The 27560-nt window shown below is 34.0% G+C and overlaps 1 protein-coding gene across 4 annotated transcripts in view; it reads right to left on the bottom strand.

The window, feature by feature from the left end:
• Nucleotides 1-27560, bottom strand: part of CD96 (CD96 molecule) — a 151875-nt gene that overhangs the window by 46969 nt on the left and 77346 nt on the right. For all 4 annotated transcript variants that reach the window (XM_051985263.1, XM_051985262.1, XM_051985264.1 and 1 more), the window contains 3 exons: nucleotides 19632-19722; nucleotides 17216-17404; nucleotides 12576-12662 (listed from right to left, as the gene is read on the bottom strand). In XM_051985263.1, coding sequence (XP_051841223.1) covers nucleotides 12576-12662; nucleotides 17216-17404; nucleotides 19632-19722 — 367 coding nt within the window. The remainder of the gene's footprint in view (nucleotides 1-12575; nucleotides 12663-17215; nucleotides 17405-19631; nucleotides 19723-27560) is intronic.

Below are 27560 nucleotides of genomic sequence, written 5' to 3'. Positions count from 1 at the left end.
TTTTTTTTTTTTTTGGTGAACTGTATTAGAGAAAACTGAATTTAACGTTATCCTTGCTGCCTTAAAGAGTTATTCTAACTTCCAAAGAACTTTATTTAAGATTAAGGAATAATCTAATCACTGAGAAATTAAAAATCAATAAATATTTAGTGAAATCTTGCAATTCTGTTATTATCATTAGGCTGCTTAATTAGGCATTGTGGAATGAGTCCTAAGTTAAGTCAGAAAACCTTGGTTTGAATTTTTTGAATTCAGATGCTGCTACCTGTTATCAGGAGCCAATCAATTACCACATCAAATTTAAAAGAGGGTTGAACCAGGTGAATCTTGATATCATTTCATACCATAAAATTTATAATCCTAGAAAGCAGCTCTCTCAGAGAACCTCAAAGAGAAAGTGGAATATTCACTTTCCAATGGGATACTGAAGCCCTTAATACAAATAATAATCCTGTGGATTATACCTGCTTGAATTTCTCCTACTTCATTACTTCAGTATATCTGTGATCTCATAATACACCTTTCACTGGTACAGATTACAACCTTTTTTGTCTTCTTATGCTCTATGATTTTTGTCTGTGGTGTTCACTCAATTCTTTTGTCACGCGTGAAATTTAACAAAAAGGTGAACTGAGGCACAATTCTCCAAGCCTAACATCATTAAATTTTTTGATGGTATTTTATTTTTAAAATTTTAAAAAATTTAAAAATACATGCAAGAATAGTTTTCAACATTCACCTGTGCAATATCCTCTCCCCTACCTTTCTCAATATAGGTAAAACAGTGCAATTGTCATGCTGCACAAGAAAAATCACATCAAAAAAGGGGAAAAATATGAGAAGCAGGAGAAGCAAGCAAGCAAGCAAACAAACAAACAACATAACAAAAAGTGAAAATACTTTGCTTTGATCTGCCTTCAGTCTCCATAATTCTCTTTGTGGATGCAGATGACACTTTTCATTACAAAATACATTACTTTATTAACAGGATTGCAGCGACTAATGACCAAAGATGCAGATCAAAGACAGCTTTTGTTTTATAGATTTTGGGGAATACAGAACAAAAAACAGAACAGTATAGTTGCTGTCATGAGGTTGAGGGCACCGCGATTGGCTATGTAGCTGATGTGTTGGGAACAATATGATGATTGGAAGTTGGGAAAGGTAACTGGCAATGATCCCCCTCCTTCCCTCTTTTGACTAAGAAGTGTTCATTTGAGTCCACTTGTGAGATAGTGACCCAGAGACACTAATGCATTGTTGGTGGCATTATGAAATGATCCAACTATTCTGGAAAGTTATTTGGAACTATTCCCCAGAGGTATAAAACTGTGCATATCCACTGATACAGCAGTGTGTCTACTGGGTCTGTATTCTAAAGAGATCATAAAAGAAGGAAAAGAACCCACATGTGCAAAAACGTTTGTAGCAGTCCTTTTTATAGTAGCAAGAACTGGAAATTGAATGGATGCCCATCAGTTGGAGAGTGGCTGAATAAGTTATGGTGAATTAATGTAATAGAATATTGTTGTTCTATAAGAAATGATGATCAGGCTGATTTCAAAAAAGCCTGGAAAGACTGACATAAAATGATGCTGAGCAAAGTGAGCAGAATCAGGGAATATACAGTAGCAGTAAGATTATGTGATGATCAACTGTCATGAATGTGGTTATGTTCAATAATAAAGTGATCGAAAACAATTCTAATAGATTTGTCATGGAAAATGCCATCTGCATCCAGAGAGAGAACTATGAAGACAAAATGTGGATCAAAGCACAGTACTTCATCTTTTTTTTTGTTGTTGTTAACTTGTTTTTTTCTTGTTTTTTTTTCTCTTTTGATGTGATTTTTTTTTTGTGCCGCATGACAAATAAGGAAATATATTTAAAAGAATTGCATGTGTTTAATCTATATTGGATGGCTTACTGTCTTGGGGAGAAGGAATAGAGGGAGAAAGGGAGAAAAATTTGAAACATAAAAGTTATTAAAACCTTCAAAAAATAGTGACTCAAACTTCTTTAGATAACAAACCAGACATCCTTGAAAAATAGACCCCATTCCTTTATGGCAAATTTCCCCAAAGTTAGAAGACCTCCTTAAGATAAGAACAGAGCAGTCATTAAGAAGAGAACTGAGGTTCTAAACTTAATCTATTATAAGAGCTGACTTGTAAACTAAATTCAGAGACAGACAACAATGACTTTGGGAAGTTATGGGACAAAATCAATTAATTATAAATATGATCAATAAGAAAATGACACAGGATCAGTTTTAATCTTCTTACTCTTTAAAGTCCTACCTCTTACTGAAAGAGGTCTGTAGCTCTCATTCTTTTTGAATGTTAACTGTGTAAGCCTGGGTAAATTATTCAATTTATTCAAAACCTCAGTTTTCTTCATATGTAAAATGAGGGGATTGAATACTATGCTTTGATCCATATTTTGTCTACATAGTTATCTCTCTGGATGTAGATGGCACTTTCCATCACAAATCTATTGGAATCATCATCCATTCAGGAAAATCTTTCCAGGCTTTTTTGAAATCAGTCTACTCATCATTTCTTATAGAGAAATAATATTCCATAACATTCATGTACTATCATTTGTTCAGTAATTTCCCAACCAATGGGTAGCCACTTAATTTTTGTTTTGCATGTGAAATGTAAAAAAAGCTCCCTTCAAGCTCTAAATTTGTGATTTTATGAATATGAAATTCTCTTTTTAAGGGGGAAGAAAATGATTGTTAATTCTTATTTGACAATAGTTGTAATAGTCATTGAAAAAGTATGTAATAATAAAAAGTTACTATATATTAAATGATATTTAATGACTATATTTTATTCATTATAGTAATGTCTCTTTATATTTGAAACATAGTAACTTATTAATATGTAAAATTTATCTAAGGAAGGAATATTTATTTATAGATTTGTACATAAGATATCATTTTGGGGTATAAATTACACTTTGACATATACTGCCTGAGTTATTCTAAGCATATTAGCCTTCCAATTCTCCCTATAAAATAAAACAACCACACAATGGACCTTCTGTACAGCCAAAAGCATTCTGTATCCAAAAAACTATATAGATTGTAGCTGTATGAGTTGTTAGGCCCTTTTTTTTTTTTAAAAAAGAGAGATTCTGGATTCCACTGAAGATGTTTTATGCTATTCTTAAGTTTGAAACAGCTAGCATACTGTTATATAGAGGCCTTTTATCCTTCATGACAGCAAAGAACAGTTCTAGAAATTAGGCATAGACCCACACTTAACACCATATACCAAGATAAGATCAAAATGGGTCCATGACCTAGGCATAAAGAATGAGATTATAAATGAATTAGAGGAACATAGGATAGTTTATCTCTCAGACTTGTGGAGGAGAAAGAAATTTGTGACCAAAGATGAACTAGAGACCATTACTGATCACAAAATAGAAAATTTTGATTACATCAAATTAAAAAGCCTTTGTACAAATAAAACTAATGCAAACAAGATTAGAAGGGAAACAACAAACTGGGAAAACATCTTCACAGTTAAAGGTTCTGATAAAGGCCTCATTTCCAAAATATATAGAGAACTGACTCTAATTTATAAGAAATCAAGCCATTCTCCAATTGATAAATGGTCAAAGGATATGAACAGACAATTTTCAGATGATGAAATTGAAACTATTATCACTCATATGAAAGAGTGTTCCAAATCATTATTGATCAGAGAAATGCAAATTAAGACAACTCTGAGATACCACTACACACCTGTCAGATTGGCTAGGATGACAGGAAAAAATAATGATGAATGTTGGAGGGGATGCGGGAAAACTGGGACACTGATGCATTGTTGGTGGAGTTGTGAACGAATCCAACCATTCTGGAGAGCAATCTGGAATTATGCCCAAAAAGTTATCAAATTGTGCATACCCTTTGATCCAGCAGTGTTTCTATTGGGCTTATATCCCAAAGAAATACTAAAGAAGGGAAAGGGACCTTTATGTGCCAAAGTGTTTGTGACAGCCCTGTTTATAGTGGCTAGAAACTGGAAAATGAATGGATGCCCATCAATTGGAGAATGGCTGGGTAAATTGTGGTATATGAATGTTATGGAATATTATTGTTCTGTAAGAAATAACCAGCAGGATGAATACAGAGAGAACTGGCGAGACTTACATGAACTGATGCTAAGTGAAATGAGCAGAACCAGGAGATCATTATACACTTCGACAACGATATTGTATGAGGACATATTTTGATGGAAGTGGATTTCTTTGACAAAGAGACCTAACTGAGTTTCAATTGATAAATGATGGACAGAAGCAGCTACACCCAAAGAAAGAACACTGGGAAACGAACGTGAACTATCTGCATTTTTGTTTTTCTTCCCGGATTATTTTTACCTTCTGAATCCAATTCTCCCTGTGCAACAAGAGAACTGTTTGGTTCTGCAAACATATATTGTATCTAGGATATACTGTAACCTATTTAACATGTAAAGGACTGCTTGCCATCTAGGGGAGGGGGTGGAGGGAGGGAGGGGAAAAATCGGAACAGAAACGAGTGCAAGGGATAATGTTGTAAAAAAAAATTACCCTGGCATGGATTCTGTCAATATAAAGTAATTATTAAATAAAAATTTAAAAAAAAGAACAGTTCTAGAGAGCATAATTTTCCATTTTTATTGTTTCACTGGATATCAACAATTGAATTAAAGTTATCACTATGGTTACATCCATTAAGCAATCTTGTATGTTCTTATCATTTACATGGGAAATAGCCTATTGGAAGAGTAGCTTGACCAAATCAAGTTTAAACAACAACAAAGAAACTCCTCAGTAACATAATTTTTTAAAATATCAATAATTTTCAAAATAATTTAAAAGCAGAGAAATTCTAAAAGACTGGTAAAAAAATCATGGATAATATTATTGAGATTTTAAAAAGTTATTCAAAAGAGAAAAATAATTATGGCTCCTCATTGCTTTTTTCCCCGACTATAAAATCTTTATGAAAATGGTCTATAAATGAATCAAAGGTGCTATTAATTAATAAGTAACTTTTGTTGAAATCAACTTATTTCAAATTAATTTTGATAAAATTCTTATTTTGTCATTATGATTTCAGTTTCACTAAAGCCCCCAGGAAAAGATTAAATCTGAGTAAATAGTTCAAAGTAGCAAAGACTTTCAATCATTTGTCTTTGGTATAAATGAGTTCAAAAGCCTATCAAAGCTATCTTTTAATTTTTTTTATTATCAGTAACAAATTTTTTAATACTCAGAAATGTGTTAAGTCAAAGTAAAAAAATTCCAAATTAATTAAACATTAATTTGAAGATAAACAATAGGTTAGAACTAAATGACCAGTTAATCTTTTTCTCCTTTTTTTCTTTGCCTCTTGACAGACTCCTTACTATATGTTGGCAAGCTTATAACACATTCATTCAAATTTTAACTTTGTCCTACTCTAATTATTTTGATTTAGTTTGAGACTTGTGGTTTGTGTTTTGTTTTGTTTTGCATGCTAACTCTATGTCCAGTCAATAATGAAATATGGCAAATTCCCTTCTACTTCTTTCCCTCCTTTCTGGCCCTGCAACATGTATTAAGTTACAAAATAATGTGCATACTGGTATGCTAGAACACAATCAACCATATGGTCCTAACTCTCAAGATGTTACAACCTAGTCAAATGAAAGATTCAGATAGTGACTTCAGAGGAGGAAAAAAAAATCATTGAGGGGTAAGATAGTCACAAAAACCTTAATATGCAATTAACAATAATACAAAACAACAGCGTAAGTAATGTCACAAAGCAGTATGTGATAAGTGTTTTTCATGGGCATGAAAGCCTTTATATAAAGGTTTGATCTTAGCTTTAAAGGCTGGAGAGAATCTGGGTAAGTGGAAAGAATAGGCAAGGACATACTGGACAAAAACAATAAGTTTTGGGGGGTGTGAGGTGAGGAAGAGGGAAGAACCATAAATTTACTAGTCTCCCAGTACATTTATAATTTCTTTAAAGCACAAACATTCATAGAGGGGAGAAAAATGTTAAGTGGAAAAATTAGTTTGGAGTTAGATTATGGAGAGCTTTGAATGTTAGGTCTGAGAGTTCGGATTTTATATGTATAAGTAATGCAAAGCAATTAAAAGTATTTTAACAATTCTGGGTTGAGGGAAAGGGAAGATACATTGAGAAATAAAGCTGTTGTAAAAAAGCTACAACAAAAAATCAATACAGAAGAAATAAATGGAGAAAATGTCATGTAATAATTAATAAACAATGAAGCATCATGCAAATCATACAGAAGAAAGTAAATGGTTCTAACAAAACAAAGATAAAATAATTTTTTATATCTGAGTTTTCTGTCACCAAAGTAAACATTTACTGAGTATTGACCAGTCAACAGTTGATAAGCATATATTAAAGACTGCTGTGCATTGGGTATGGTACTAAATGTTGGACCAGGGATGGAGCAGTGTACCAGGTGCTATGATATATTACAAACACTGCCGTTGCCTTTAAAACACTTACAATCTACTATGGCTATGGTAGTTAAAAGTGAGAGAGTTACTGAATATGCACATCATTTGTAGGAATGGGTCTATTTGGGCAAAACCACTTGTTGTAACCTTTGAAAATTTACATCTGTAAAATTCAAGAGTTTATAATGATGAGTCTTTATGTCCCTTTTAGCTATGTATTCAATGATTTTAAGATTTGCTTCTAGACCCCACTATAAAAGGGAAGTTGGTATATCATGATACCCTCTTAAAGTTTTGAAAGAATTTCACTATAACAAGATATTTTCTCTGACAGGGTTTTACTGCATTAAACCCAAAGACATCATCGGAGCAAAACTCCAATTAAATATTTCTCAAATTATAGAAGTTATGCCCTATTGTTAAGATGTCAAAAAAAGACTCATGAAAACTTCTTCAGTATTATTTTTATGGGTCGAAACTTACATTAATCAGTGGCTAATTATATACATTTTAACCTTTAAGCTCATTCACAAGAGTTGATACAGAAATTTTAAAATCTTGTATTTGACTGCGGTCTGAAGTGCCATTATTGAATCAAAAAGCAAATAAGCTCCATCTTTGAAAGTTCTTTGAGCAAAAGACCACAAAATGGAAAACACTATAGTCAGTCATTGCCTTCAAAGGCTCTTGCTTCTGTTCTGGGCTCAGAGGACCAATGCACTATAATTTAGACATAGCTATGTCAAATTACAAACATCTAGCCTTTGTTCAATTTCCCTCTGGGGAAGGATTTGTCAAAATGCAGAGAGCAATGGAAATAGAGTTTTTAAAGTGAAGGAAAAACATTAAATTGCCTGCATGCCACAAAAATCACAAGGGGCATCTGGCTCAAGTAAAAGATATATGTGTGTGTGTGTGTGTATGTGTGTGTATAAACATACATGGGTATGTATCTATATATACATACACATATATAGATATTATATTAAACATTGTCGTTTACATATAAAATATGCTTATGAATCCCTATATTGTATTGATAATATTGTAACGGTCATTAAAGTTACCAACTGGCATGGCACTAGTTTATTGTCCAGGTTTCATAGGCATATAGCATTGAGATCAGCACAACAGCTCTGTAGCTCTTCAGTTTGGGAGTCAGACTAAGACCTCTCCTTTCCTATACTTTCCTTTGGAGCCTCCCAAACACTGAGCTAGTTCTGAAAATGAGTGTGTCAATCTCATTATTAATGTGGACATCCTTGGAAAGTACACTGTCAAGGTAAAAGAACTTATCCACAGTATTCAAAACTTCACCATTTACTATAATTGATGGTTCCACATATGGATGATTTAGTGCTGGCTGATAGAGGATTTGTGTTTTTTTGGTGTTAAATGTTAGCACAAGCACAAGTTAGTAACAAAGCACATACTTTGCTACATCTCAGCTTTGGAGGCTGCATTGAGTGCATGTTCATCTGCAAACAACATCATGCACCAACACTTACTCCAATTTAATTTTGGCTTTAGTCTCTTGAAGTTGAAGAATTTTCTATTAGTGTGCTAGCTGACTTTGATTCCATGTTTGTCTTTATTGAAGGCATTTGACAACATGGAAAACATCTTGCTAAAAGCCATACAGCCTTGTTTCACTCCATTGGCAATTGGGAAACCTTAAGACCATGGTTCATTGTCAAGAACCCAGGCAAGCGTGCCATCATGATATTGATGAAGGTCTCTGGGCCACCAAATTTTGACATAATTTTTCATAAGCTCTCATGATTGACAGTAATTAAAGACTTTGGTCAGATCTACAAATATTGCATATAGACCTCTGTTCTGCTCCTGGCATTTTTCCCAAGTTATTGACCAATAAGCACCATATTGACTATTCCCTGGCCCCTTCTAAAGCTACACTGGCTTTAAAAGATGATCTTTTGTCCGGTATAGGGTCAGTCTATTAAGAAGACCTCTTATTTGACAATAGTTGTAATATTCATTGAAAAAGTATATAATAATAAAAAGTTACTATATATTAAATATTTAATGAATCTATATTTTATTCATTATAGTAATGTCTCTTTATATTTGAAACATAGTAACTTATTAATATGTAAGATTTATCTAAGGAAGGAATATTTATTTATAGATTTGTACATATCATTTTGGGGTATAAATTACACTTTGACATATACTGCCTGAGTTATTCTAGGCATATTAGTTAGCCTTCCAATTCTCCCTATAAAATAAAACAACCACACAATGGACCATCTGTACAACCAAAAGCATTCTGTATCCAAAAAACTATATAGATTGTACCTGTATACATGTAACCTGTATGTTAGGCCCATTTTTTTTTTAAAAAAAAGAGAGATTCTGGATTCCACTGAAGATGTTTTATGCTTTTCTTAAGTAGTAATAGTTATTGTTGTGGTGTAGTAGTAGTAGTAACAGCAGCAGCAACAACATTAGCAGTAGTAGTGGTAGAAGTAGTTGTTGTACTACAATAGTAGTACAACAATAGTAGTAGTAGTAAGTAGTATATTAAGTATATATATTAATAAGTAAATATGTACCATTTTAATATAATATTTTTGAAAGTATGTTTATATGGATATAATGTAAATGTTAGTTAAATATAAGTGTACATACTTATATTCATATTCATAAATATAAAATATAAATAAATATAAATTTAGAATTTCTTATATATACTTACTATTTACATTGTGCTAATGGCACCATGCTAAGCATTTAATAATCCTTAACTCCTTTGATCTTCACAACAACTCTGGGAGGTAGGTGCTACTATAATCCTCATTATACAGATGAGGAAACTGAAGACAAACAGAGGTAGGTATCTTATTTACCCAGGACCATACAGTTAGGAAATGTTTTAGAGTGAATTTGAACTCAGGTCTCACTGACTACAAATCTAGCACTTTATCCACTATTCTACCTACCAGCCAGACTTCCTTCAAGAAGAGAACACTTTCCCACAAGATGAGAACAAATGGGATCAAGGGCAATGATTCATGCTGGAGGAACAACTGGGTTTGACCTTTCCTAAATATATGGTCCTTTCCTCTCCCTAGGTTTCCCCATTAGATTTGGTGCCAATAAATTTAATTTTTCTTTTCATTTACATATTTTGTATAGCTAAATTCAAGGATAGATAGATATATCACGAGTCTTTATTTATTCAGAATTTGTGAAGTGCTCCTTTTTACATGAAATCCTAAAAGATAGGAACATCCAGGTACTTTATCTTTCAAATTAATTTGTAAGATCTATGATACTGTGTTTGAAGCCCTATGCCATAGTTTTTCCCCAGAAGAGAGCTAAACTAATCACATGTCCCCTTCAACCATTTAGGAAACATATTTATCCCGATTCATAAAATAAAAGGTAGAAGGGACCTCAGAGGTCATTTAGTTCAACCTCTTCCCTTTACAAATGGAGCAAATGAGACCCATTTTGGTGAGATGATTTATACAAGGTTCCCTCCCCCTTCTCACCCCCCCATGTTGTGAATAACAAAACTTCAAACAAAAGGTCCTCTGGCTCCAAATCCAGCATTCCTTCCCTTGTACCATAGTTGGTAACTTCTCACATTTGAATGTAGACTGTGGAGCAGGAATTATGCATTCACATTGCATATCTCCTTTCCTTGGAGGCTGAAGGTCAGTATCAATCTTAGGACAATTGGGATTAATGAGGCTGCTTCTACAGTGTTTTTAAAAAGAAGTCAATGGTGTGTATTTTTTGAAGTACAATGTTCCAGCTAATGTCACTGCTGTCCTAATGGATTTTGTGCCCCAGAAAGACCTGATAAAGTGGAATGGCACATTTGTCAAGAAACCTGGGCAGCTATGGTTACAGGTGCCATAGAAACACATAGTGAGAAGTTACATTAAAATGTTCTCATTCCAAAATATACACATCATTTTTCAAGGAAACAAGGTGACATACTTATTTTTAATTTTATTTATAAAAACACCAAAGCCTCAATTAATTTGTAACCAACTACATAGTACACTCAAGGTAATGGTGCTCTTTTCAATGTCAAGTTTAGGTTAAACATAGGGAGACGTGCTGCTCCTCAAATGAATCAAAAGTCAAATGGCAACTAATGAAGCGAAAAGATGATCAAACACTGTGATTAGTCAGCAAAAAAGCCAAGGCACTCTAAAAATTGAATCCTGTGAGGACCAAAGCAATGGATATGAGGGAAATGGAAGAAATGATAAGTCTTCCTGATTCCAGGCCCAATGCTTTATCCACTGTGTCACCTATGGCTCCAAGTTACTGGATGCCACCAAAATCACATAAGTCAGACAATTGAATCCAGGTGTTTAAATTAGCTACACTCTACTTGATCCTCATTACAATATGCCAAGAATACTTTCCTAATTGATTACCTTAATTCCCACAACAATTGGTATAGATCTTTTCTTCTCTCCTCCATCCTCATGTACCACCATCCCTTTCCCTCTTCTCTGTAAGAATAGCTTGATACCTACTTTACCAAGAAGAACCGTTTATGAGCTTCCTGTTCTTCTCTTCCCTCATCTCAAAGCCATTCAACATTTTCTCCTTTGAGGAATTTATGGCCAAAGAAGGACTACAGAACATTATATAATGCAAAATGGATAGTTTTGATTACATTAAATCAAAAAGCTTTTGCACAATCAAAATCAATGCAGCCAAGATTAGAAGAGAAGCATGAAACTGGGAAACACTTTATTTAGCCAGTGCTTCTGATAAAGGTATAATATCTCAAATATGTAGAGAATGGAGTCAAATTTATAAGAATACAAGTCATTTCCTAATTGATAAATGGCTATGAACAGATAATTTTCTGATGAATAAATTAAAACTATTTATGATCATATGAAAAAACACTCTAAATCACTATTGATTTAAAGAAATTTAAATTAAAATAACTATGAAGTACTACCTCATACCTCCCAGATTGACTAAGGTGACAGAAAAAGGTAATGATAAGTGTTGGAGGGGATGTGGGAAATTGGGACATTAATGCATTGTTGATAGAGTTGGGAAATGATCCAATCATTCTGGAGAGCAATTTGGAACTATGCCCAAAGGGCTATCAAACTGTACATTTTCCTTGATCCAGCAATGCCACTACTGGGTGTGTATTCCAAAGAGATCATAAAAAAGAGGAAAAGACCCACAAGTACAAAAATGTTTGTAGCAACAAGGAACTGGAAATTGATTGGAAACCCATCAAATGGGGAATATCTGAATAAGTTATGGTACATAACTGTAATGGGATATTATTGCTCATACTTACATGACTTAATTGACTTAATAGACTTACATGAACTGATACTGAGCAAAGTGAGCACATCTAGGAGAACATTGTACATAGCATCAGCAAGATTGCGTGATGATCAGCTCTGATAGACTTAGCTCTTCTCAGCAATGTGGTGATCTAAGACAATTCCAATAGACTTGGGATGGAAAATGCCATTTGTACCAAGAGAGAACTATGGAGACTGAATATGGATCGAAGTGTAGTATTTTCACTTTTTTGGTTTGTTTGCTTTTTTCTTTCTCTTGTTTTCTCCCCTTTGTTCTAATTTTTCTTGCACAACATGACAAATATGAAAATGTTTAAAAGCATTCTACATGGATAACCTATATCAGATTGCTTACTATTTTGTGGAGAGGAGAGGAAAAAGAGGGAAGGAGAGAAAATTGGTAACACAAAGCCTTATAAAAATGAATTTTAAAAATTATCTTTACATGTATTTGGAAAAATAAAATATTATTAAGAAAAAAAAACATGGCCCCTTTTATCACATTGATTTCTCAGTTACTTCCTGACAATGCCTTCTCAATCCTTTTGGTTAGGAATAATATGTAACTAGACCTTAATGTCCCTTAATCTCTCTGTGTGTATTTTCATTTTCTTTTGATATGCTCTTTCCTCTTTTTGTATCCTCTCTCCTAATCATGTCATCAGCTTCTATGATTTCAATTATCATGTTTATGAAAATGATTCTTGGTGTTATATATCCAGTATTAAACTTTCAATAAAAATAATGTTGAAGAAGCACACTTACCTGTCCTGCCTGTGCTGCTGAGAGAAGGTGCAATGATGGAGGTGGTAGATATGATATTGGATGGATCTGTTGGAGTATTCGTATAACCTGCAATGAAAACAGCAAACAAAGCATTTATATTTCTATCACTGTGTAAATAAAGAATTTCTAGAACAAAGTGAAAAAGAGCATTGGACTATAAGTTAGAAGACTTAGGTCTGATCAGAACCCTGCCAATTACTAACTCTGAGACTTGTGGAAGTTAATAACTTTCCTGAGCCCCAGTTTCCTCATCTGTCAAATAGGCATAATAATATTTGCACTAGCTATCTCACAGGAATGCAGTAAATTTTGTGAACCTTAAAGGTTAGTTAAAATGTGAATTATTATTACCTTTTCATAGACCATTGTATGCATCAATTGAGATTATATATGCAAAACACTTTGTAAAGATTAACTGGTGTGTAATTCCTAATCCTGGAGAGACTTAGGCTGGTGGGTGGCTTAAACTCTAACAATTCTGAACTAGAGTAGGCTAAGTTGATCAAGTATTCACATTGAGTCCCACATTATGTGGTAACCTATTAGGAATAGGAAATGGCACCAGGATGCCTAAGAAGAGATGATGTGATCTGAGTTGGAAATAGAGCAAGTCAAAATTCAAATATTGATCAGGTATGGAATTGGTCCACTGTGGGGCTGCTGCACTTTTAGTAGGTTTGAGACAAGAAACTCAGTTACCTTCTTTGGCCTCATGACTCAGGTTAAAGAAAACACCTGGATATGGAAATTGGTACTAATGGGAATTTTATTATTATGTAGAGCATCAAGCAGACAAAAAAGTCTCCTCCCCTTCCTCCCCCCAACCTATATTCTCAGCCCATCCCCACACAAATACAAACATAAATACACACACACACACACACACACACACACACACACACAAATTCTGTAATATAGACAGAAGCCTTATTAGTGCAGGAAACTCAACCAGTGAGAAGGGAAGAGGTTGTGCTGGGAGAGAACATGCTCAAAGTAGAGATTTAAGCAAGATAACTATATATGATACCCTAAAAATAAGTTTGTTAGAGAACAGGTAATCAGTGCTACATGTGAGAGGGGGCACTCCTAATTTTATATAAATGTGATGGAGAAGTTCTTGGAGTCACCTGTTGATAGCAAGGTTGTATGAGGCTAATATAGAGGGAGTTTCTTTCTCATGACAAAAAATTGGGAAAGGGTTTGAATTAACTGTCTGAGGCAACAGGAGGGAAACGATTCAGAAACCATTGTAGTCAATTAGGAATTTTGTACAATTTTCTAATTGATCTTCTGCTCCTAACATTAGTTGAGGGAGGTGCTTACACCAATTCTCATGTCCACCACCACCTCCACCACCACCACCACCACCACCACCATCATCATCATCATCATCATCATCATCATCATCAATCATGCCTGGAATATAGTATGTGTTTAATAAATGTCAACTTAAATATAATGGCTAGATTTTATTTTTCTTTTAAGGCTTACAATGTTCTACATATATATCATTTCATTTGAACCTCAGAACAAACCCTGCAAGGTGTGTGCTATTATTAAGTATTAATGAAAGGAAGTTGAGGCTGATAAAAGCTAATAAGATTCTGAAGCAGATTTTGAATTCAGGTCTTTTTTGACACCAAATCCAATACGTTGTTACTCCTTAGCTAAAAAAAAAATGACAAAAAAAAGAAGAAAAAAAGAAAGAAAATTATGGACCTTTGCAGCATTACCATTGTCTTATAGTTATTGCTAAGATCTAGAACACTTTCCTTTTGAGGTTTGTTGATTTCTGTATTTATTTTTTAAGTAAAAATGTGTTTATAGAAATTTGCATAATGTTTAATGATACCCCTCACACCTTAACAATGCTTTGTTATTATTATTATTTGTATTTGGGGGGGAGTTGTTTTGCTATTGATCACTCAGACTTTCAATTCCTTACTTGCTATAATGTAAACACTGATCTTTGGTCTTACCAAGAAGAATGAGTATCATGAGATCATTGAAAAATTGATCTCCCTACACTGCTAGAAAGGAAAAAAGTGATTTAAATAATACTCACATTTCATGGTATGTCACAGAATTAATTAACACACATGAATGTATACTATATGTAATAACACATATAATAAACTATTTATGCATAATATTTATAACATTAGGTTATTTCACTTGTATTTTTCTTTGTGACCCAATTTGGGTTTGCTTGGCAAAGATACTGTATGGTTTGCTATTTCCTTCTCCAGTTTATTTTCCAGATGAGGAAACTGAGGCAAATAGGTTTAAGTGACTTGCCCAGGTTCACATAGCTAGGAAATCTATGAGGTCAGATTTGAATTCAGGAAGATGAGCCTTTCTGACTCCAAGTCTAATTTTCTATCCACTATACCACTTAGTTTCCCGATATATATTTAATGTTTGTTTGAATAATAAATAGCTCTGTGACAGTCTTCTTATCTGGTATGCCTATGCTGCTAACAGGAGATGTATAAAGTGGAAAAAGTAGATGCCATGATATAGGGTAGATTTATTGGAGTATTCATATAATATACAATAATAACAGAAAATATATTTGTATTTATTTTCAGTCTTTTAAACCAACAGCCTCTATCCCGAGTACTCCACCAAGTGCTTTCTAGTTTTTATATGTTGTTTTCCCCAATTAGGATGTAAGCTCTTTGAGGGTAAGAATTATTTAGGAATATTTTAAGTAATTAAGCTTTCAATCAAGTCCTGGGTGTTTGCTGCTGCAAATATTGAAGAATATGCTTACAATGTCACATTTTATAATAACATTAATTGTCTGAAGCTTTATTTGACTTCTTTGTGTTTTGTTTTAATTGACTTATCTGTTTATGTTTATCTTCTTCCCTTCTACTTCTTCTACAGCTTATCTTGACATCAGAGTCTACTAAAATTTCCAAGTTCCCTTCTCAAAAATTCTATTGTCTAATTATATCCCTCCTTCCTATGTTTGCACAATCGATTCATTAAACCAAGGTGAAGGTGACTGATGTTGAAGAAATTGGGCTAAAATAGAAAAAAAAAAGTATAAGTTGATTGTAGTCAGGGATCATGTCTCAAATATCTTTATCTCCTGTAGTGCTTATCACAGTGCCTTGTATACAGTAAGCACAAAATAAATGTTTGGTGGATGATTTAAAAGAAGAAAGAAAGAAAGGAGATATATATATGAATTTGGGACAGAAATATTCTCATGCCCATGTGGTTGGGATTGTTTAGAAGGCAGAATGTGATTTGGGAAAAATGACTGGCAGTATGTAAACTCTTCAAAGAGATTCTCTGCCCCCTATCAGTATTTCTCCATGGGCAATGTGACCATCACTATAAGATTATTACTGAATGGATTCCAAAATATTTTAGGGAGAACTTGGATCCAAATGATCTTTGGGAGAGATGTGGAAAGTTAAGTTGGATTCATGTAGGGGAAGCTGGCTCCTCAATTTATCCTAGACTTTCAGCTTGCCTCCCTAGAAATTGCTAGAATAGGTTTTTTTGAGTGAGATTGAACACTATCTCTTGGAATAAGCTGAGATATCAAACTCCCACATGAAGAACTTTTTCATTTTTCTATATCTAACACTAGGAAGGAGAGTCTCATATCAGTGGGTTTTAGTAGTGGGATTACATATGAATTCCTGGTATAGAATACTAAGGTACAGAATTCTCAAATTTCTGTTTGCTGTTTTGTTTGGATAAATACACTGGTTACATGTGAGCACAAAATATCTTATGTAATCAGCTTGGAATGAGAAAGAACTAAGATGACAAACATAAGCTAGTGGTTTCCTTCCCTCTTTAGAGCAACCAAGGACATAGCTGTTCCTCTGAACTCAAACTCATAATATTAGAACAGAGATATTTGGGGGGGAGGCAGAAGACAGACCTAATTCTAGTCCAATATTCCTCTTGGAGATTGGAGGAAAGAGTATTCAGCCTCCCAGGGGTTCCTCTTTCTCCTCAGCTATTGTGCTGGTGGTTAAGACACTCACTGTTTTTGGTTCTACTCCTTGGTCTAGAGGTGAACCACGTTTCAGATCATATCTATCCATGGCAATCATAAATTGGACCTATTAAATAACCTGTATGGATGTACAGATCATATATCTAAGATGAGATTTCCATGCATTTTAAGTCACAGTATCATAGATTTAGAACAAGAAACCACATTGGATGACAATCTGGTTCAGGGAATCTAGTAGCATCAGAGTTTCCCAAATGAGGATGTGTAGGGGAAAGTAGGAAAGAGAGAAAAACTGATAGACATAAGTAGAGAGAGCAGAGATAGATTACCGTGACAATTCTAGAGTGAGGGCCAATTACAGAGTAATGGAAACCTCCTGGGTTATTCCATGGGGTTCAGCTGCAAGTACTATATCCCTTTCTGCATGGAAACCCTCCAATTTGGAGTAATTCTTTACAGAATTATACTTGCCAGTAAATATTTGTGTTGAACTGAAGTCAAATTGAATTTTATAAAAGATGAATTATGCATGATGACCTATTCTAAGCATCATGTGTAACCTGACAGCCCCAAAGAGACATGTTTTGGATGGGGAGAAAATATTGATTGGTCTTGTTAGTAGGTAACTCACTGAAGGAAAAAACTATTTTTCTGGATGAGATATTCCACACTTCATTTCCAGGGACAGGAAACAGAGTCATGCACCAAACTGTCAGATTATTGGGTAGAATTGGCTGGTTAGGTTTCAGAACCTTCAAGTTAGATGTTAGTTCATAAAAGCCTTCATCACTTTTCCTCTTTCCAATAGTAGTGTATATGCCTAGAAGAGAATAAATAAGCTGGTTAGTCTTATCATATGATATATATGCCCTAAAACTAAAACTAACTCAAATGTAGGAATCAGGAGAAATATCAGAGTTAGTCAAACTGTAACCTACCAACTGCAAATAGGGGAGTAGAAGAATCTCCTCTCACCACAAGTTATTACTTCCTGACACCAGGAAAAATGCTTTTTTGGACAGAGGGTACCTGAAGTCAGTTTGGAAACTGTGAAAGTTCCAGATCTTTTTCCCCCTATAGCTTTGCTACATTTCACCTGGATATGAAAAAGGCAGGGAATAGAAGAGATGAATGCTTGTGGTTTTTAAGCCACAACTCCATACCCTAAAAATGAATGTCAGCTGAAGGCCAAGAATATAAAATTGGGACAATTTTCATTCATAAAATTTGCTTAAGGCATTGATTCTTAGCCTGAGGACCATAGAATCCCTAAGGACATTTTATAGGGGCTAGAAATTTAAAAAAATATTAACTATATTTTAATATGAATTTCCTATGCAGCTTTGTGTATTTTAATTTTGCTTTTTAAAAAAAAAAACACTATTCTGAACTATATTGAATAGGCTTCACTCAATTGTCAAAGGGGTGCATCACACTCCTAAGAACTCTTAATTTAAAGTGAAACAGACCATTATAGGCATGAAAATTTTCCTTTCATTGTAGAATCTAGTGAAATTCACTGCTATGCTTAATTTTTTTAAAATGTTGATTGAGTATACAAGTAGTAATGGTAGAGTAATGGTATTCACAATAATTCATGGATCATAGTTAAAGAGCTGAAAGGGATCTTGGAAGTCATCAAGTCCAATCTCTCATTCTTACAGATGAAGAAACTGAGTTCTAGAAAACTTAAAAGACAACCTAAAGTAACACAGTTAGTAGGTATGTGAAAGAGAATTTGAATGCGTCTTACTGATTGATAGATCGTTATTCATTATGTCATACTGCCTGGGCTTGTATCCTTATTAAAAAACAACATATAAACATACATACACTATATATATATATATATGTATATATATATCACATTTATTTATATTATATTTTTATTTATATATATTTATTTATTTATAATATTCATCATCATCATTTATTTATTTATTATTCAACAATTATTTATTTATTTGTAAAATATATATATATCTGTATATATTTATTTATTTACATATATATAAATGTAGATAAATAAATACATATATATACATAAAGATATATGTATATATATGTAGATAGCATATAGTATATAAATATCATATATACTGTATATAAATAGTATATGTATATGTTTTTATATGTATACACCTAATATTTAAGTGTCAGGAATGAAGATTATTGCCAATAAAGTACTTTAGACATTATGAGAAAAATACATTAGTAGAAGGTGAAAAATTATTATTATCACAGATAGAAGAAGCATTACACTTTGAAGCAGCTGAAATAAGGAACTTCTTACATAGTCTGTCATGCTGGGCCACCCATGGAAAACATGTCTTCCTTTCTCATCAGCTGAATTTGTTTACAATGTGAATTTCTGTTCAGTACCTTTAGATCCTTTTTTTTTTGGGGGGGGGGATTACTTAAGGTCACACAACTAATGAATGTGACAGGATTTGAACTGAGGTCCTCCTAATTTCAGAGTTTATGTTTTATTCATTGTAGCATCTAGCTGTCCCTCCTTTTAATCCTTTTGATGGAAATGTTCCTTGTCCCAGGAATAGTTCCCACCTGTGCCCTTCTCTTTGGAGTATGAGGGTCCCTTAGCCCTTCCCTAGCCTTTATAACTCTTTATCAAGAAAAAACGGGGTTCTTTTTTGGGGGGGTTGTTTAAAACAATCAGTAGCTAATTGAATTATAAATAATATAATTCTTTGGTGATCATTTATTTAATTAAATATCACTCTGAGGAAATTCTGTAGGTCTATGAAAGAGGTTTCTCCCTATTTATAGTTAAACAAACAAACCCAAAACAGATTAGCACATTTGCCTGCGGTTTGATAAATTCAACCATTCTTCTTTTGTTCTGGGAAATGTTTTCTTCCTCCTTAAAGGAGTAAGCTGAGGTACTAAAAAGCATCTGGCAGGGAATAATATGTTTTTCTTGGAATCAGAATGATCCTTGAATGCCAAGAGCAGGTTAGCCAATAACATTGGCTCTTATTCTAGCCCATCTGTCTTTTACAAACATTTTCATTGACTCATTTTCTCACCTTCTTTTTCATTTTGAAGAAGCTCTCCATCTATATACCATGAGAGATTTGCCGTGGGGAATATATTCTTCACCAAACAGCTAAAATTTTTCTGTTGCAGAGAGAGAACACAGATATAATTATTTATATGTTGTGATTATGTGGGGTTTGGGACTTCTTGTCCTTCTGGTAACACTCAGACACTTGGCACTTCTATAGTCAATAGACATTTCTTCCCAAGACCTGATCCAATAAATACTGGATATCCTGTAAGTCCAACTCTTTGTCACACTTTGGTAGGGGTTTTTGGGCAAAGAATACTAGAGTGATGTGGCATTTCTTTCCCCAATTCATTTTTTGGATGGGGAAACTGAGGCAAATAGGGTTAAGAGACTTGCCAAAGGTCACACAGATAGTAGGTGTCTGAGGTCAGATTTGAATTCAGAAAGATGAATCTCCCTCATTCTAGGCTCAGCACTCAGCATTGTGCCAAATACCTGATTTTTTGGGGGGATACCATGTACAGATGATCTCCAACTTACAGATTATATAGGTGTTCAGATGTTTTACTCTAAGTTGATTATTTTGGAATTTGTCATACATTTTTACTTTTTCTTCACAACAATCCTCAGGAAGTTCTAATAATCTATGGATTATACTCTGCATTTTACAGAGGAAGAAGTTGAAGTAAGAAAGGTCAGTGATGACCTAGATCACAGAGTTAAGTATCAAAGTCAAGACTGGGACTGTGTTTTGACTCTTCTTTCCATTTTACCATATTTCCTTTCATTAAAACATATTTAATCCATATTCAATCAATCAGCAAGACTTTATTAAATGCCTACTACCAGAAGGCATTATGCTAAACAATAGGAATATGAATATGTATAATGTATATAGTGTAACAATTTGCAGTTTATATTTTCAATCAGATTGCTAGTTTCTGGAAGACAGGAACTTGCCTTTGCCTCTTTGTATCCCCAGAGCTCAGCACAGTGCTTGGTACATAATAGGCTCTTAATACATATTGATTGATTGATTACTTTGAATCATGGATTCCAAAGGCAGCTAGGTGGTGCATCATATAGAGCATTGGGTATGAATTAGGAAGATCTGAATTAAAATATGATCTCAGACACTCAATAGTTGTGTGATACTGGACAAGTTACTTAACTGTGCCTAATAGCACATAATAATAATAGCACATCATTCTCAGGCTTATTGTGAGGATCAAATGAAGTAATATTTGTAATATTCTTTGCATAGTAACTGGCACATACTAGATGCTTAAAGATCAATAATGAAACATATATAACTCACTAAATTTAAAAAAAAATTTAAAAAATTTAAGCTTAAAACTTCATTGTTTTAAATAAGCACTAGTTGAACTACTATTAAAGCTAACAACTACACAAAAAGTTTTGAGCCACATTGTACATGATTATAAAAGTAAGAGGGCTAATTAGGAAAGAAGATTTAAGTATAAATGTTATATCTATCAAAGTATTGGATTGTTATTGTTGTTTGGCTTTTGTTCTCAAAGTCATCCATGACATGAGAGAGGGGATGCCATGCTGTGAAATAAGGTGTGCAAGGTCACTTGCCTCACCTTCTCCTCCAGAACCATTTAAGTTCAGTGGCAAAATATAGAACAGAATGACTGGAGCTAGTCCTGGATGCAATAGGAGATCTTGACCTTTTTAAGCTAAGGTTTTTTTTTTGTTTGTTTGTTTGTTTTGGTTTGTTTTTAAACAGGTCTCAGTTTGACTGAGGCAAGGCCCAATCAGTGATTAAGTCTGGGTGATAATTAGGCCTCTTTTACCTAATTAAAAAAATCAAATCCGACAAGGAGAAAGGGAACCTAAACAGAAACTATTGCTATTTACATTCACTCTGAGCTGATCAGGACTCAAACAGTAATCAAATGGATCTTGGCCTGAGACCTATTGTTGGCCAATCAATGTGAGCCAGATTGATTTGGGTTTGAGGCAGTCCTTGAAAAATAAATCTATTAACCCAATATGTCTTGCAAGATTTCAAAGATCAAAATTTATATTCCTTTGGGCAGAACACCTGAAGATAAGGGTATCTTACCAAATGTAAATAGGAGAAAGTGGGAAAGAAGAGGGAAGTAAATGAAAGAAGAAATTCCAGGCACAGAGGATGGCCCAAGGAAGGACATGGAGGAAGGCTTTGTGAGGGTCTTTTCTTTCCAAATTGACATTATTTTTCTTTTTTTTTTTTTACTAATTGAGGCCATTTTTTGCCTCATTTCTTACCTAGCCTTAATCACTGTATGAGCATTACTTTAGTCAAACTGAGATCTATTAAAGAACTTTGTTTAAAAATCCAAAGTCTTACATTGCATCCAGGGTCATCTCCAGTCATACTGATTGTGCCAATGTATCCAGATAGCTCTGGAAGAGTGAAACTGGTGACTTTGTCTCACTTAAAACCAAATCACTCTCATGTCATGGCATCATTTCCCTGATATTATGGTCCTCTTCCAGAACAAAGGACAAGCACAACCTCTGTGAGAAGGACTAAAGTACTGGATAGACACTTAGTGAAGGATCTGTGGAAGAACTTGACATAGCCATATCAATGAAATAAGAATTAATATTTTTGTAGTTAAAATAGTAGTTTTGCATGCCCTGGACATATATTATCTCATTTGATCCACACAAAAATATATAAAGTATATAAAATATATAAAGTATAAAGTATATAAAGTATAAAAATATATAAAGTATAAAATATAAAGTAGGGACTATTTGTCCCACCCTAGGAGAGGTTCAAGTTTGTCCAAAGTCACATGAATGGTAAATATTAGGATTTAAACTTAAGATTTTCTTGATTTCAATTCCAGTTCTTTATTTTATTCTCTATAGTAAAAGTCTAAACATCAACAGTATTTGTTTGAGGATACCATATAAGGACAAAAAAAGAAGGGGATTTTACCATTATTTTCCTGGTCTGGTATCAACCTTAGAGGTTGACAGAAAAATTGTTAATATCAATTGTGATATTATTTGCCACTCTCTCTTAATGCTCATAGTAATATCAGAATTCCAGTAATGTCCCTGCCTTCCTACTACTCTAGATTAGGTTGAGTTGAGCCATACCCTAGAACCTTACTCTTGAATCTTTTCTTGTAAACAAAGCCAGCTGGAGCTAGACTACCAGACTACTTTCCAAAGTAGCCTCTGATATCTTTATCCCCTTTAGTTTGAATTCATGGAATGAAGGGCAAAACAGCCAGAATGAAGTGGAAATTTTTGCTTGGATTGCCAAGGGAAGTTGGCATCTCATGAGCAGAGTTTGCTGTCTCTAATGTGATCTCCCCTTTACCTTTTCTCCTAAAAGTCTTTTTTTCTTTTCTGCGGGTCTCCTGGTAGGCCTTCCCCGAGAGAGGCAGATTTGCTACCTTGTTATCTCAATTATAGATGCCTTATTCCTCCACCTAACTTTACAGTGTTGTTTTTTTTTTTTTTTTCCAAAAGAGGTGGCTGTCTTAGCATGACAAACAAAACAAAACAACTCTTACCACTTCTCTGTTTGGTTGTCTTTATTTTCCTGTGCATCTCATCCCAAGGAATCTCTACTAGGAATAAACTCCATTAAAAGATTTTTGCTTTTCATGTCCTTCCTGCTCTGCTCCTCCTGCACTTCTGAATTCATTATTCTCTAGCATATTAATGTTCTCTTTTCCTGGTAGCTACTTATATAACAGAGAAGGTCATTAATGCTTACAAAATATTTGACTTACTCTATAAGTAGCCAAATAATTCTTTGCCTAAAGATTATGTTTTTACCCTTTCTTTTCTTAAAATGTATTTTCTTTTTAATTCACAGAATAAAACAAATGTTTCTAGGATATAGTACAATAAATAAGATAATTGCACATGAAACTGTAAATTACTATGTACAACTTTTTATCCCCTCTAAATATACAACAAACCTAGAGATGGCTATTATTATATACAAATAGGTACATATGGGTAAAATATTCTCTAAATATTTCTATACATTAGTTCTTTCTCTGGATGCATCCTTTATTTTTAATTTATGTATTTATAATAGTCAAAATGTCTTAGTTGCTCAAAGTCATTGCTTGAAGACTTGGGATGAGAGGAATACCATTACTATCCCATCTCCTTTTTATCAGTTACTGAAGTAACCCATTTCACTTTGGGATGGCTCAAAGTTTTAGGAAGATTTTTTTTAATAGAATATTGTAGTTGGAATTAGGAAGATCTACCTGAGATACTTACGGTAATTCAATAGCAGAATTACAGACAGAACCTAGATCTCTTAATTTTGTCTGCTTCTCCTTAGAAGTTGACCAGAGGAGGGAACAAGCATTTATGACTGCTGTGTAACAAGCACTTTACAAATGTTTCATTTGATTTTCCTAATAATCCTTGGAAGGCAGGTACTATCATTATCTTCTTTTTACAATTGATGCTGCTATCATAGACAAAGGTTAAGTTACTTGTGCAGGGTCATACAGTTTGTGTCTGAGACTAGATTTGAACTCAGGTCTTCCTGACTCTATGTCCAAGGCTCTATCCACTATGCCACCTAGCTGCCAACAATTAACTATTCCATGTGAATTTTGTAGTTCTTTCCCCATCCAAAGTTTATTGTGCTTGACCCTAGGAATTATTGGTAATTGGAAATGATATATTCTGTTTGTTGAAAAATAGGTTTTTAGGGCTGGAGAGGGTAAACTAAGTGACCCTTGAGCACAAGTCTATGACCTTAGTTTAATTTAGTGCCTGTCATTCATGAATATATAGTGATTAATGAGGAGAAAATAAAGGCTTGACTAAGTCATCGGAGACTTGGGGACAGGGGGAGATGCCATCCATTTGCACTCAGATGTAGCCTCCTCAGATCAGATCCAGAACACACTGGAAGAACACACACAGGTCACTCTGTATTGGGTCAATGAAAGGTGAACATTTACCACAAAACTTCCAAACAGACCTGAACATCTCTACTTTTTTTTTCCTTTCGTCTTCTTTCCTTCCTTCCTTTCTTTGTTCCTTCCTTCCTTCCTTCTTACCTTCCTCCTTCCATCTTTCCTTCATTCCTCCTTCTTACCCTTCCCTTCTTCACTCTTTATTTTTCCTTTTTCCTTCCTTCCTCTTTCTTTCCTTCCTTCCTTCCTTCCTTCCTTCCTTCCTTCCTTCCTTCCTTCCTTCCTTCCTTCCTTCCTTCCTTCCCAGTCTATCTATGAAGTCCTATTCTGATGATTCATGCCAGTCAGGAAGTAATTCTGGCCTCTTGAAGTATATGTCACTGGAATGCAAGCCCTATCTGATCCTATACAAGTTATAAATGCTTTGAATAGGAAGGCTGGGGGAAGCTAAGTTGCATAGTGGATATTGTGTGTCTCATTTGGAGTCAGGAACATCTAATTTTAAATCTAGCCTCAGACACTTACTAGCTATGTGACCCTAGTAAAGTCATTAAGTCTATTTGCCTCAGTTTCCTCATCTATAAATTAATCTGGAGAAGGAAATGGCAAACTAGTCTGATTTTTTTTTTGCCAAGAAAATCCTAAATGGGGCCACCAAGACACATGACTGAATAACAATAATGTTAATATGAATTTTCTAAGCCAATATACAGCTGAAGGAATCCTCATATTCAGCTTAGTGGTCCTCCATTTCTATTTGAGTTTGACACCACTAGTTTACTCCAACATCCAAACTCTTCATCCACTATATGAATAATAAATAAAAATAAATGATGATTCAATTAGTTGAACAAACATTTTTAAGGGTTTATTATGTGAAGGTTACTATGCCAGATGCTAGGGATACAGAGGAAAAATTAAAATGAGTTCCTGATCTCAAGGAATTTAAATTTTTTGGAAAGGAGATATTTATATACTTAGGTGTATATAGAGAGAGTCTAAATCTGTACAACTAAATATATATTCTAAATATATATTATATACATTTTCATTGGGTAGATATTAGAATATATATTTAGATGTGTGTGCATCTGCAAGATAACTATAGCAGAGGCATTATTTTTAAAAAGTTAATATTGCTTAATACCTCAAGCCAAATATAATTAAGGAATAAGCCTATACTTCACCCTTAGCCTACTATTTAAGAGATTTAAAAAGAGCTATTTTAGATTTGAGAAATCAATGAAAAGCCAGGTGAAGGGAGAAAAAACAACAACCAATACCACGACCAAAAACATCTGTTAGATGAAAAAACATTGCTACATTTGAATGAGTAAAAATTTGCTACAACTTGTCAGATGAACATTTATCACATAGTTCATGTGTCCCCTTCTTCCCACTCATATAGCCATCAGATTCTTCAGGCTCTCATTTTCAACTTTGTTTCATAATAGCAATATAATTGTTTTTCTTGCTCTCAGTCACTCTGCTTTTCATTTTGTCCTCCACACAGCTGTTTCAAAAATCTTTATAAAACACAATTTTGGTCATGTCGTTCCCCTATCAGAAGTCTTCAGGAGCTCACTGTTTTCTCTAGAAGAAAATACAAACTCTTCATCTTAGCATGTAAAACCATTCACCATCTCAATTCAGTCAACCTTTCCAGATTGATTCCACATCACTTTCCTTAACATACTTTCTATTTCAGTGACATAAGTTTACTTGGTGTCATTCTTAGCCTTTGTATAAAATGTTCCTGTGCCTGAAACAAAATCCTTCCTCCTATTTGTTTCTTGAGATCCTTCTGAATGTGACTAATATAACACCTCCCATTGAGGTCCTATTAAAAGTCTATCCTGATCACCCCAGTTTTTATACATTCTCCTTCTTCAAATTATCTTATCTTTAGATACCTGAGGTTGCTTTATTCCTTCCAAGAGAAAGTAAGATCCTAGAGGGGAAAACATATTTTTTCACTTTTATCTGTTTATCCCCAATTCCATGCAAATTGCTTTGCACTTAAAAAACACTAATAGTGTTGATTTTTGAATTAATTAAATTGAATTTGTTTATTTAATAAATGTTTGTTTATTGATAATCTTACTAGATGGCCGTTCTTCCTCCCTTACCTACTATGCCAACTTTTTCTACCTCAAATTCATTGTAGAGAGACTATAATGCATCAGGAGAAAACTAGACAGAATGGGAATAGCTTTTGCTTATTTCTTTTGCATTAAACAAAAAGATGATACAGCAGAATAATGACTGAAAGCAAGGGAGAGAAGAATGAACAGTGATGGCCAAAGTAAGATACTGAGAAAGAAAGTCCAACTACCAATAGCCCTATTCACATGGAATTATGCCCTCAAAATGATTAAACTATTCCTGTCTATTGAACAAGTATAGCTGTTGCTAGGCTTATAGCCCAAAGAGATCAGAGACAGAACAAAAAGACACACATGTACAAAAATATTTATAGGAGCTTTTTTTATAGTGGCAAAGAATTAGATTCCAATATGGTATTCATTGTTAGGAGTTTAAATGTGATAGGTATGCCCCAAGAAATGAAAAAAGAATCGTTTCACAGAAATTTGAGGCGACTTCTATAAAGAATGAAGTGAACAGAACCAGGAGAACAATTTCTGATGACATTTTAAAGACAAATAACTTTGGAAATTTTAAGAATTCTGATCAATGCAAATTCTACTCATGATTACATAGGATTTTGATTTCTTTTTATTCCTTCCCTCCCTCCCTCCCTCCCTCCCTCCTTCTCTCCCCCTTCCTTTCCTTTCCTTTTTCCTTTCCTTTTTCCTTGCCTTTCCTTGCCTTTCCTTGCCTTTCCTTTCCTTTCCTTTCCTTTCCTTTCCTTTCCTTTCCTTTCCTTTCCTTTCCTTTCCTTTCCTTTCCTTTCCTTTCCTTTCCTTTCTTTCTCCTTTCCTTTCTCCTTTCCTTTCTCCTTTCCTTTCTCCTTTCCTTTCTCCTTTCCTTTCTCCTTTCCTTTCTCCTTTCCTTTCCTTTCC

Source organism: Antechinus flavipes, chromosome 3, assembly GCF_016432865.1.
Source record: "Antechinus flavipes isolate AdamAnt ecotype Samford, QLD, Australia chromosome 3, AdamAnt_v2, whole genome shotgun sequence".
In the NCBI taxonomy this organism is placed as follows: domain Eukaryota; kingdom Metazoa; phylum Chordata; class Mammalia; order Dasyuromorphia; family Dasyuridae; genus Antechinus; species Antechinus flavipes.
The sequence above is the reverse complement of the archived record's forward strand: the minus strand, read 5'-3'. Positions and strand labels throughout refer to the sequence as shown.